Here is a 12,130-nt window from a genome sequence, read left to right as displayed (position 1 = left end):
TCTCTCTCTCTCTCTCTCTCTCTCTCTCTCTCTCTCTCTCTCCATGAACCTTCACAGGCCACGCGACTTCTTGCTACTATGGCCGACCTTTAACTGCACTGACAGAAACCTCTACAGCATAAAATACGTAATGAAAAGATTGCTTTGTCCCTGTTCTTCAGCAATAAAGACCCTGCAGTAACACAGGTTTGGTATTCAGGAAATATTGCTCCTATTTAGGCTTTCATAATAAACTTCTTAGACCTAAATAAGTAAAGTCACATAAAGAGCTCCCCTACCAGTTTCTGCGAATACCACAATACTATGTTCAAGAAACATCTACTGTAGGCCTAAATATAACCATTGTACTGCAGTCCTCTATAGGCTACCAGGTTTTTATGTATTTTAACTATATATATATACACACACATATACACATATACTGTGTATATTATATACATTCAGTACATACAGTATATACACATACAGTATATACATACATATATTATATATACATACAACACACATATGTACATACAATGTATATATGCACATATACACACACACACATATATATATATATATATATATATATATATTATATACATACATATACAGTAGGCTACAGGCCAAACGTTTGGACACACCTTCTCATTCAACGTGTTTCCTTTATTTTCATGACTATTTACAATGTGGATTATCACTGAAGGCATCAGAACTATGAATGAACATGTGGAATTATGTATTTAACAAACAATTGTGAAATAATTCTTATGTTCTAGTTTCTTCAAAGTAGCCACCCTTTGCTCTGATTACTGCTTTGCACGATCTTGGCATTCTCTTGATGAGCTCCAAGAGGTGGTCACCTGAAATGGTTTCCCAACAGTCTTGAAGGAGATCCCAGAATGCTCAGCACTTGTCGGTCCTTTAGCCCTCATTCTGCGGCCCAGCCCTTCCCAAACCATCTCAATTGGGTTAAGTTCCGGTGACTGTGACCAAAAGCACAGATACTGTACATATAAACATATGTACACACATATGTAGACACACAGCAGCTAGAACAGTCTGGTTAGTTCAGAAAATGACCACTTTACTGTAATGCAGCCTTTAAAACCAGGAAAAGACAATACCGACCATATTACGATATTAGAATATATTCCAAATCTAAAACAATATCTAGTCTCATGTTGCAGTATTGATACATGCGTGTCTGTTGCTGAATGCATGGCGTCAGACCTTCTCTGACCTCAGCATTAAACTATAGGCCTGCTGAGCTTTGTTTACATTTTACATTATTGTCCATCTGTATGTTTGGGTTGCAGGAGGAAGTGAGTGCGGTTATGAAGCCAGGCCTGGGGTTTGGATGGTGGATTTAGGGCCTCACCCTAAGGGATTAGAGACACAACACTGGCATGCCATATCCTTCTGCTGCTTCCAGTGCAGCCCTGTCGCAATCCAAGGTTGACAGCTTGGTTTATTGCTATTTCTTTTAACCAATCATAGTCTATTTCATTAACATTCCACTTCCGTGATTGGTCCGTTTCCGACAGAAATTCTGCCAGCTTTCCCTCATTTAGGATGGATATCCGTTGCCTTGGGCTTCCTTCCTTTCTTCTATCCCGGAATGCTGTGTGGACTAGTCAGACCCTCCTTCGCAGCGCTGTGGAGGAACAACAGAAAACTCAGATTCAACAGATAGTCTAGCTGGCTGTCTCAATGTACTCTGCAGGGATGTGAGGAGCAGGTAACCACAGTCCTCATAAATCCACCAGAGTTTAGAATTCCAACACAAAGAAAGCGGAAGGTGAGGGACATCCAGGGGATCTTCCCTTAACGAATCGTTGTCGATATAGACTAATTTGCTCATAACTACAACACAAACAAAACTTGTAATTTTTACAGTTTTTGTACAAATGAATGATATGAGATAAAACTTTGTAATTAGTGACTTATGCCTTTTGACAGATCCAGGCTAGCTGTGTCCTCTTGTTTCCTGTCTTTGTGCTAAGCTATACTTCCTAACTTGCTGTACTGTATCAATTTTCTCATCTAACTCTCAGCAAAAAAGCAAACGTACTTCCCGAAATGTGGGACTACTCCATTTGGGGCCCGGGGGGGTGGGGGGGGATTTATAATCGACTCATTGTGCTTTGTATCGATCCTGTGTGACTGCATGCTTGTTGATAAATTGAACTCCACCGAGCCACTACTGTTACAGTCAGAGATCCAAATATAATTCTAGATTTTATTGTACCATTGAGGGAATATGTATTTGCACAATACGTCATAATGTGAATCTGATCAGATTTATGGTCCCATCTTAATTAACTAAGTGAAAGAAAGCTAAGTTGGTAAAGGACTTCCACAGGACACTAAAAATGGTTAATTAGTCATAAAACAAAGCTGTCACACAGTATACTACTTCCATTGGGTTTGTGGGTGGGTGCAAGAAATATAAGAACACATTGTTTGGCTTTAGGAAATAAGGAGCTTCTTTGGGAAATGTTTCATCTGTGGTTAGTAAATCATGTTTCTGTTCATCATCTCACCCCATCTGCCACATGACCACAATGGGTTACCATAATAAATGCTGGAAACACCAGCATAAAAATCTAAATTAATTTTATTGCCATTTTGTTAATGGAGCACATCTGAGCCCAGCCCAAACAGGGATGTACATGTACTGTATGTTTTAATTTTTTCAGATTTGTATTGGTCACAGTTGGCTGAAGATGAACCCTAATTAAGTGTGAATAAATCAGTATAAGGTGGTGTGCTTAAAGGAAATTCTTACAACCAATGTTTTCCAGAAGGCATTTATTCCCAAGTCATACAGCTTACACAAGTGAGTTGACAAAAAATAACACATCCCTCAAAGTTTCACCACTTCCAAGCAAACAGAATATGATATTACTGTATGAATGATACCATTGTTGTCATAGCAGTGAGAGATAAATGATGACTCATTGTTTGGCTTTGACTGTAGTGGAGAATAAGTACTAAGTTTCTGCATTGCCCAAGGTAGTGTCTGAACAGCCCACAACATATTTAAAGCCCAGCCTATCATTTTACATGATTACAACAGACATAGGTGGTGATACAAGCACATACATGTGCAAATGTAATGGACATAAGAGTTATGATCAGAGAAAACAAGTGGTCTCAATAGAAATCAAGGCTTGCACAAACCAGGAGCACAAAACAAAAGCTGTTCTATCATTAATGGAAAAAACAACAGTCACACACCTGCAGCATTAAATAACCCAGACAGCTTCCCATTCTGTATCCTGTGGTTTTGGTAAAGGATGGGATTTCCCCTAAAAATGACTTACAATGCACAGACTGCATGAGGAAATATTATACGGCATATTACCTTATACACAAAATGGTATATCTGTGTATTTCAACGTTTTTTAGTGTGTTTTAAGTTTGTAGACATTCATGCAGTTCACTAACTTCTTGAGCTGTAATGTCTCTCCTTTAGATAGTGTTGGTTATTTGTGTGCTGATCAGTTGACACTTGTATTCCACACTTGTTTTTCCCAGAGACTGAAAAACAGTGTAGTCTTTGCCAAGGTCAGTGCTCCCCAGCACAGCTGGCTGGAATCCCTGTAACACAGACTAGTGCAGCTCTGCACGTACACACATCTCCTCCTCCTCCTCCTCTCTATATCTCTCGCTCTTTCCTCTTTTCTGTTGACACCGCAGGATTCAAGCAGAGAGGATAATGAAGAGTTAACAGACAGTCCAGGCCTATAAGACTAGCTTACTTTCCCACGTAGAGAAGGCCATTACCAACATTCAGCAATTCTGATGTACGCAGAACTGTTATTGTATAGAAAATATTTTTGGCCTGAATTGTATTTTTGCAGTTTTATAGTGTTATTGTGAGTGTGTGTGTGTGTGTGTGTGTGTGTCAAACCTGCACATTCAGGTTACGCACCAGAGTTTTATGCAATTAACACGTGCTGGTAAGAATAAACACCTGATGTTGCTGGATGCATTACAATGTTGATGGAAAAGGTCATGCCAGTCAGATAACCACTAAAAATAGCAAGCAGCATCAGGAAATGGGGAAAATGAGATGTGGAGAGATGTGGAGAGATGTGGAGAGAGAGAGAGAGAGAGAGAGAGAGAGAGAGAGAGAGAGAGACCCTAACCCCGGAACATTAAAAAGCCAAAGTAGATTAAGATGTTACTTGACACTAAAAAGAGATTACATATTGGAAGATCTCTCTACTGTCAGAGGTAGAAAGCAGATACCAGGTATAAGCTCAGTGATCACTAACTGGAAGTTACAACCAGAGACAGCAGATCTTGCCACACCATCTTTGTGGGGACCCGCCCTTGATGTAATGCCTTCCCTATCCCCTTATCCTAACCTTAACCATCACAGCTAAATGCCTAACCTTAACCCTTACCCTCAACAGAACCTGATTCTAACCCTAACCCTAAAACCAAGTCTTAACCCTCAAACAACTCCTTAAAAACTTGTGGGGTCCAGCTTATTTGCCCCACAAAGCTGTCAGGACCTCACAAGTATACTGGACTCACGATTTTTGGACCCCATGAATAGACACACTTACACACTCATTGTGTTTGTTTTCATAGTTTGTTAGTAAAATGTACATTTGCTTACATATTATATTCATATATGTCAAACAAATAGATTTATATAAACCATAATATTGTGTTAATGTTTACTTAACTGTTGATTGTGTTTTGTCCAAAAGTTTGTACAAATTTTATGTTGACACTCTGGCAACATTGTTATTTAAACTTTCATGCAAATAAAGCCCCATTGAATTTTGTGTGTGAGAGAGAGAGAGAGTGAAAGAGAGATCAATTATAATAGTAAGTAATCAAAAAATAATAATACTAAAGAAAATACTAATTTTAACACAATACAGATTCAGTGACCATGAGCTGGAAATTGAAAGAGGTTGACATTTAAAAGTGTGGAGACCTAGAGAGGAACATGTCTGTACACATGGTCACCAAAAATTGAAACATAATTACAATTCCTATTTACATTTCCCAAATATGAAGACTGAAGAACCAAATATTTGAAAAACATATACCGGGCTTCACTACCCACACTGAGCTAGGTAGTGAGGGGAAAAAAGCATGGCTAGTAGCTGAATATGTTTTCTCTTGCCACAATACAGCACTAAACAGAGAATTCTATATATCATTTTTATTTTTCTATTATTTGGTATTGTTTTAAAGTATCCTTTGAGGGACATTTACCTAATTTGTTTAGCATCTACAATCATATAATAAGTATACTGTTTACTTGTATTATTATATCAGTGGTATGAGAGGGATGAGGTGAAATGTGTAAAAGCAAAAAGAAAGGACGGGGTTTAAGCCAGTAAAAGGATAGACTCAAAAATGGAGTTAATCTCAAAAAGGCAGATTTGAAAAACATGAGGTGAGATGGGAATGTGAGTTACAAAAAGCTCCGCATAAATAGTTAAAATCCAGAATTATATCACTTTGCACATACAAATCAATTAAAAGTCACACAATAAATCCATACAAAAGCATCATAACGATGAAGCCCAGTCGACACCGCATGCAAAATGAAGAGGATTTGTTGAAAAAAAATGCCGGAGGAAATGAGAACAGAAGAGACAAGGGTGTAAGCATCCAGGGTGACCCTGAAATACAATAATCCATCCATCATTCACAACAAAATCATGTAATAGTTATTTGGAATATTTAGATTTTTTTTCAATAAACATTTTAGGCAGCATGTAGATAGACCCTTGGGTGCATGAGTGTACAGGATAACACGTGTCTCTCTCTCTCTCACACACACACACACACACACACACACACACACACACACACACACACACACACAACCAGTAAACAAGTCATTCATTGAACATTAGTTGATATATGTTCAAATGTGTAATTATTACAACATTTTGCAGACATGGAATACTAAATAGATTTGCATTGTTATGTCAATACTGTATTTTCGTCATTCCTTGAATATATACACCCAATATAATGACTCCCCACCTAATGTTTTATATATTTGAATACATACTGGTATGCATGGCACATACTGTATTAAAAATAGCAATAATTTGTGTAATGACTATTATTTACAAGAACCTTTAGTATTATAAAGAAACAAGGATGTGAGTGTGCATCAGTGAAGTTTTTTTTTACTGCATATGGCTAGTGTAATATTTGTCATATACACGTAATGTAATATACTAAATAACGTATATGTGTAAGCACATGCATGTGTGTGTGTAATGCATGTGTGAGCACAAACATCTCTCCCATTGTGTTGGGGACAATGGCGTGAGAGCATCACATCAAAGATTTGGCTGTTTGTAAAAGACCCCATGATCTCACACACACACACACACACACACACACACAGGTTTGACAGGCGTGGCCTCTCTGGATCCCAGGGGGCTGGAAAAGACAAAAGACCCTCAGGAAGAGGCTGCCCTATCATCCTCAGAGGACGCACAGAGACACACAAGTATACTGTATTTGCAAAGAAGAATACAGTACATATTCTATATCTCACAAACAAAGATGTCTGGCACACTGACACTCTCACATCTGTACACTGTTCACTATCAGCTTGTTCCTCTAAAATGTAAACAGTCTACATTTTTTATTTAGTTTTATCTCCAAAAGGTCCCTAAAACCATTTTAAAAAAGCGTTTTATTACCTTCTTATTGTTGTTGAAGGGGTCCACTCTATGACAAGAACATAGATAATCTTATTAAATCAGATTTACATAGGCTCTATTTTAAGTTTATTGTATTATTCTACTTTTTATTTTGCAATGCCTTGCCAATGTTTTTTCCTCAGTTTCCTCTGATTATATTTTTAAATTGAAATAATTTGATTTGGATGTTTCCCGTCTGCATTGTTAGCCTGTTTGAAATGTCAAATAAAAATAAATGTACCAGTTTCTGAACATACCATAAATCATGGCCTTGTACTCTGGCGCCCTTGTGTGGCGTACATATGTAATAGCATGTTTTACATGATTTAAAGAAGGGCTTTTGATATTAAAACACGTGCAACAAAAAAATTAAATAAACCCGTTGTCATTTAAAATGAACTCAAATGACCTCGTCTGTAGAATTCCACTGTGTTTAATACCTGTCAGTCGCATGATGGCGCTGAATGAATTCCTCTCACCTTTTCATGACATCGTGCTTTACGGGAGACTCTTCCGGGTTTGTCGTTGACCGGTGAGAGGTCACAGTGCACGCTCGGGTCGTGTTGTGCTTTTAGCTAGTGTTCTTTTCGCTAGCTGGGACTCGTGATGTTATGGCTTTTCTTAGTTTGTTCGTGAGAAGGCAGTTGCCGCAGGCCGTGTCCCACTTTGTCCGGAACGTGAAGCTGGTCCGGCCCGCCTGCGCCGGAGCCCCGCTGCGGAGGCTGCACGGCTCGTCCCGGCTGCGGCTCGGAGACAAGGGGCCGTGGGTGAAGAGCAGGGGGCCGGAGCAGCAGCAGTACCAGCTCACAGACCTCGACAAGGCCGACGCTTTGGTAGGGAGGTCTTTATTCACAGCATGGAGTGAGCTTTAACCTAAAATGCCACAGCTGCTTTTGCTTTCGTTTCCTTTCCTGTTGAGAAACAGTCACTATACAAAATTGGCAGACTACATTTTATAAGTCAACTTGTTGCTAATATTATTCTTTAATGTTTGCAGATGCTGAGAAAGTCCCACGAGACAGGTAACCTGACTACAGTCATGCTGGAAATGTAACATGTCTAGAAACCCTCAAACTCCTACATCAGAGTGGATATGATTTAGTAGCCTACTAGCGTCCCCGCCCCGGGAAGAAGCTTTATGTTGTTGCCTTTCTAGACACATCCAGCACATATTTTCCTCATATTGAGCAGCCCTAGCAGGCAGCACAGGCAAAAAGGAGGAACACAATATTACTTCAGTAGGATTTGAAATATTACTGATATTATAATATGAATTCAAACTTTGTATGATATGTAGGCCTATAGTGTGTCTATATTAGTTTTTTTAAAGCAAGTTTTGTTGACGACTATTTCTCATTTAATTTTACGAGCCAAGTGCATCACAAAGGTTCGTACTTTCTTCTGTTAAACAGACAGTTTGAAATAGGTTTTAAAGCGCTCTCTTCATGGAACCCTCTATAGTTATAGGCTTGTTGTGATGCACCTAATGTGCTATATTTGCCAAAATAAATAAAAAAAACTGTTTGGTACTGCCAATTTGTTTTGTTTTCTCATGGTTCGTGTGTGCAACAAACATCACAATTTGTGAGAAAGTCATGGCAGAGCTAACGAAAAGTTGTGATTCATATTTTTTCCCGAATCATGCAGGCCAAGTTCCTTCTCTGCTTCTTCACAAGGCCCACTATCATCCCTTTAATCTTGCAGACATTTACGAGTAGTTTGTTGTCCAGAAACCAGCGGGTCAGGGTCTCTACTTCTATTGGCATGGCCTTTTTATTGTTGTCTGTGATCAGGCCCACCACATCTGTGCCGTCAGCAAACGTGGTGCTGGTTTTGAAGTCGAAAGTGGCTACACAGTTGTGCGTGTATAGGAAGTATGTCAGAGGACTTGAAACACAGCCCTGGGGTGCTCCGGTGTTAAGGATGAGGTTGGAAAAGGTGTGTCCGCCTAACCTCCTCATCTGTGGTCCGCCTGTCAGGAATTCAAGGATCCACATGCACAGTGAGGGGTTTAATCCCAGTTCCTTGAGATGCTGAACTATAGTCAATGAACAGCAATCTCACATAGTTTCTTTTCTTTTTCAGGTGAGATAGGGTGGTGTGGAGGATGTGTGCTAGCTATGGCATCTTCAGTTGATCGGTTGAGATGGTAGGCAGACTGTAATGGGTCCTCTGTGCTGGGTAGTGAAGAGCAGTCCTCGATCAGTCTTTCAAAGCATTTTATCCATATATGAGGTGAACGCTACTGGGCGACAGTCATTCAGGCAGTCTGGTCTTATTTTCTTGGGCATAGGAATGATGGTGGACCTGTTGAAGCACGTGGGTATGGCAAACCGAGCCAGTGACAGGCTGAATATCATTGTGAACACCGGCGCCAGTGAGTTAGCACACAGTTTGAGGACCCGCCCCATCCTGCTGCTTTCTTGGTGTTCACATTCTAGAAAGTTCTGACATCTCGCTCAGAAAGGGAGATGGGCTTCTGATCTAGGTCTGTTTATTGTATCACATTTTGTTTTACAAGTCTTGGAATAGTCCAGCTTAATAGAAGGTTGTGAAAAACATGGCAGTAATAATAAAAAACAAAAACATCGTTCTATCATTGTTTGCATGTAAACTGATTCTGGCTCTGCTGCACAGATCTCTGGTCGGGCTGTAATGTGTCAGCTGTTTATTCCTGGCTTTGGCTGTTTTGCAGGATTCCTCTCGTGGTTCAGAAACGGTCTGCTAGCGACTGGGATCGGAGTCATCGCATTTGTCCAGAGCGAAGTGGGACGAGAAGCAGGATATGGTACCAACACTGTTTTATGTACAGCGGAGCAGCCAATCAGCACATTTGTAGCCAAAGCTGGTAGTGCAGTAACAAACAGCAGCAGCGTGGGATTCGACCTTAGTAACAAAGAGATGCCGTAGTGCTACATTTGTTAAAACTAGTGGATTTAAGAAAAAAGCTTAAATGAATGAGTGTCCATAAAATAACTAGAATCTTTTTCATTTAACTATATAAGCTGTACCAATCATTGTTTGTCCTAAAGACTTCTAAGAGAACCTTGCAATAGATTTTATGTTTTCATTCAGCAAATAAATAGTGGATACTACAATCATGAGTTAATAAGGAGCCTTGATATCTAGTTGTAACCAACTGGTGATGGTACAAGAAATGACAGTTTTGAGTGTTACATTTATTAAACAAAAGACAATTAAATAGTCTAATACACATCAATGAGTGAAAAAAGGTTATTATTTATGTCAGATTAAAGGTTTATTGCATTAGTATACCACTCTTTAAGATAAATAATGTATTCAATTCACATTCTACAGACAAGGGCATATTCTATTTGATGTTCAAAGATTTAATTACAGTGAGAAAATGATTTGGATCTCTACAACAATACCATGCAATTCTGTTTCTCCCCCCCCCCCCCCCCCCCCCCCCCCCCCAGCCTTCTTTATCCTGGGAGGTGTGTGTGTGTCGTTTGGCGGCGCCTCGTACATTGGCAGCCTTTTTACCTTGCGGAGGATGATGCTGTTGTCTGTGCCAGCGCTGCTGCTCCAGAGCGCCACGGTGTGCAGCGTCGCCCTCTTCTGGCTCTGTGCGGTATCTCTCTACATCGGACGCCTGGAGGTGGAGATCATCCACGAGGGGGAGGAGGAAGAGGATGAAGATGAGTGCCGAGAGTGCCGCGAGAGGCGGGAACACCGGGGTTACCGGGGCTCCCACGACAGCAGACATCAAGACGGTGAGGACGGTGATGGCAAGGGGCCGAACAAGTAGACATCTAGTCAGACTCCAGGGATGTAAAGGATGCATGTGTGGCTTTGATTCAGAGCTTCCCTTATCTGTATGTATGTGTGTGTGTGTGTGTGTGTAAGAAGCCTACGTGTTCATGTGTAGGCGGTGAATCTATAATGATACAGACTTATTGTTATGTTGATGTGTAAATGATTGTTTAGCTGAAGAACTTTTGGACCTTTTGGAAAACTGGTCAAAAGATACTGAATATTTGGTAGTTTGACTACACTTTTGGGGAATAAATCAGCCTTTTTTATAAGAGTTCTTAGATATATTCAAAGCTGCTTCTCTTACATTTTCAAACTGAAAATGATATTGACTTATGAGACACACTGCAACGACTCACTGAGAGCATCATTTCTGTTAATATGTGTTTAGTTTTCACTGCACTCTGCAATCATTTTTAGGCCATTTATGTTATCTTGTTCAACATAAACTGATTGACTTGAATTTGTCTTATTTTTCAAATAAAACAAGCTGGTTGTGAAATGCTAGAAAGAATGTTCATAAACTATGTGCTTCAGGGTTGTGTGTTTATTTTAATCATCAGGGCTTACAATCTTTTTTACACACAGGAAGTTTACAGCCTGTTTAGCAAGTTTTTGTTTTTCACTGTAGTAACTATTGGAAACGAAGTATTTTGGTTATACATTTGGCTCTGTATTGTTGATATACATGTAAAGTACCTTATTGTAACCATACCCATTTTACCTTTTTAAGTGGATGTCCCTCCTGGTAATCACTATAGTTGCTGTTTTAATGTCAAGATTGGTTGAAAGTTAATGAGTTCCAGTTTGTGTGCGCAAATTGGGTTCACTCTTGTTTGTGTGTACCTTTTTCAGTGCACCGGCTTGTAGCTACTGTAATAAAGCGAGAAGAAATCTGTGCTGACAGAGTCCAAACTTCATTGTGTGTTTTATTTTCTTTTACATTTACAGTAGATAGACCAGTGGTTCCCAACCTAGGGGTCACCAGGTAAGTCGGAGGGATGAGATGCTACGCAGGATAAAAAGAAAAAGGAATTGTTCTGCTCCACAAAATTAATTGCATACTATTTATATATAATAGGTAATTGGATCAATTCTGAAGTGGTTCTGGAATTTGTACCACTAAGGTGCATTCTGAATTATGACCTGATATTAACTATTTGAAGTCTATTACACTTATATCGGGCACATTCCTGAATAAATGGGAATGTAAATAGACGTACAAACATTTTTTGGGCCATGTAGTATTACTGCATAGACATGTTGGTTGGTTCCTTGAGCTCTTATATAATAAAGCTGCTGTTTAAATTGTACTGTGTGCACTGTACACAATGGGAGTGTGGAACATTTTTAACCTTATCCACACTCAATCCCAATGCAAAGCAAAAACTACATTTCTAATTTACTAAAAGATCACATTAATATGCAGCCCCTAACTATATTCTTAGTTGAAGCGAGTTGGCAGCAACTAAAGCTTGAAGTCTTCTTACATATGACGTGACAATAATTGCACACCTGGATTTGGGGATTTTCTGCCAGTCTTCTCCGCACATCCTCTGTTGGACGAGGGCCGTTGGTGGACTGCCACTGTCAGGTCTCTCAAGAGAAGCTCGACTGGGCTCCAGTCCGTGTGCTTGGTAAACCACTTGAGGACATTCACAGAGTTG

General features: G+C 39.7%; 1 protein-coding gene across 1 annotated transcript; it reads left to right on the top strand.

Annotated features, from left to right (window-relative positions):
* Window positions 1–7,212: 7,212 nt before the first annotated feature.
* On the top strand, window positions 7,213–11,019 carry tmem160 (transmembrane protein 160). Its single transcript, XM_034867662.1, has 4 exons — window positions 7,213–7,519; window positions 7,684–7,708; window positions 9,382–9,474; window positions 10,127–11,019. Exons 1-4 carry the CDS (start codon window positions 7,298–7,300, stop codon window positions 10,456–10,458), a joined length of 672 nt encoding a protein of 223 aa, XP_034723553.1. The 5' UTR covers window positions 7,213–7,297; the 3' UTR covers window positions 10,459–11,019.
* The last annotated feature ends 1,111 nt before the right edge of the window (window positions 11,020–12,130 follow it).

This window comes from Etheostoma cragini, chromosome 3 (genome assembly GCF_013103735.1).
Source record: "Etheostoma cragini isolate CJK2018 chromosome 3, CSU_Ecrag_1.0, whole genome shotgun sequence".
NCBI lineage: Eukaryota > Metazoa > Chordata > Actinopteri > Perciformes > Percidae > Etheostoma > Etheostoma cragini.
The sequence above is the reverse complement of the archived record's forward strand: the minus strand, read 5'-3'. Positions and strand labels throughout refer to the sequence as shown.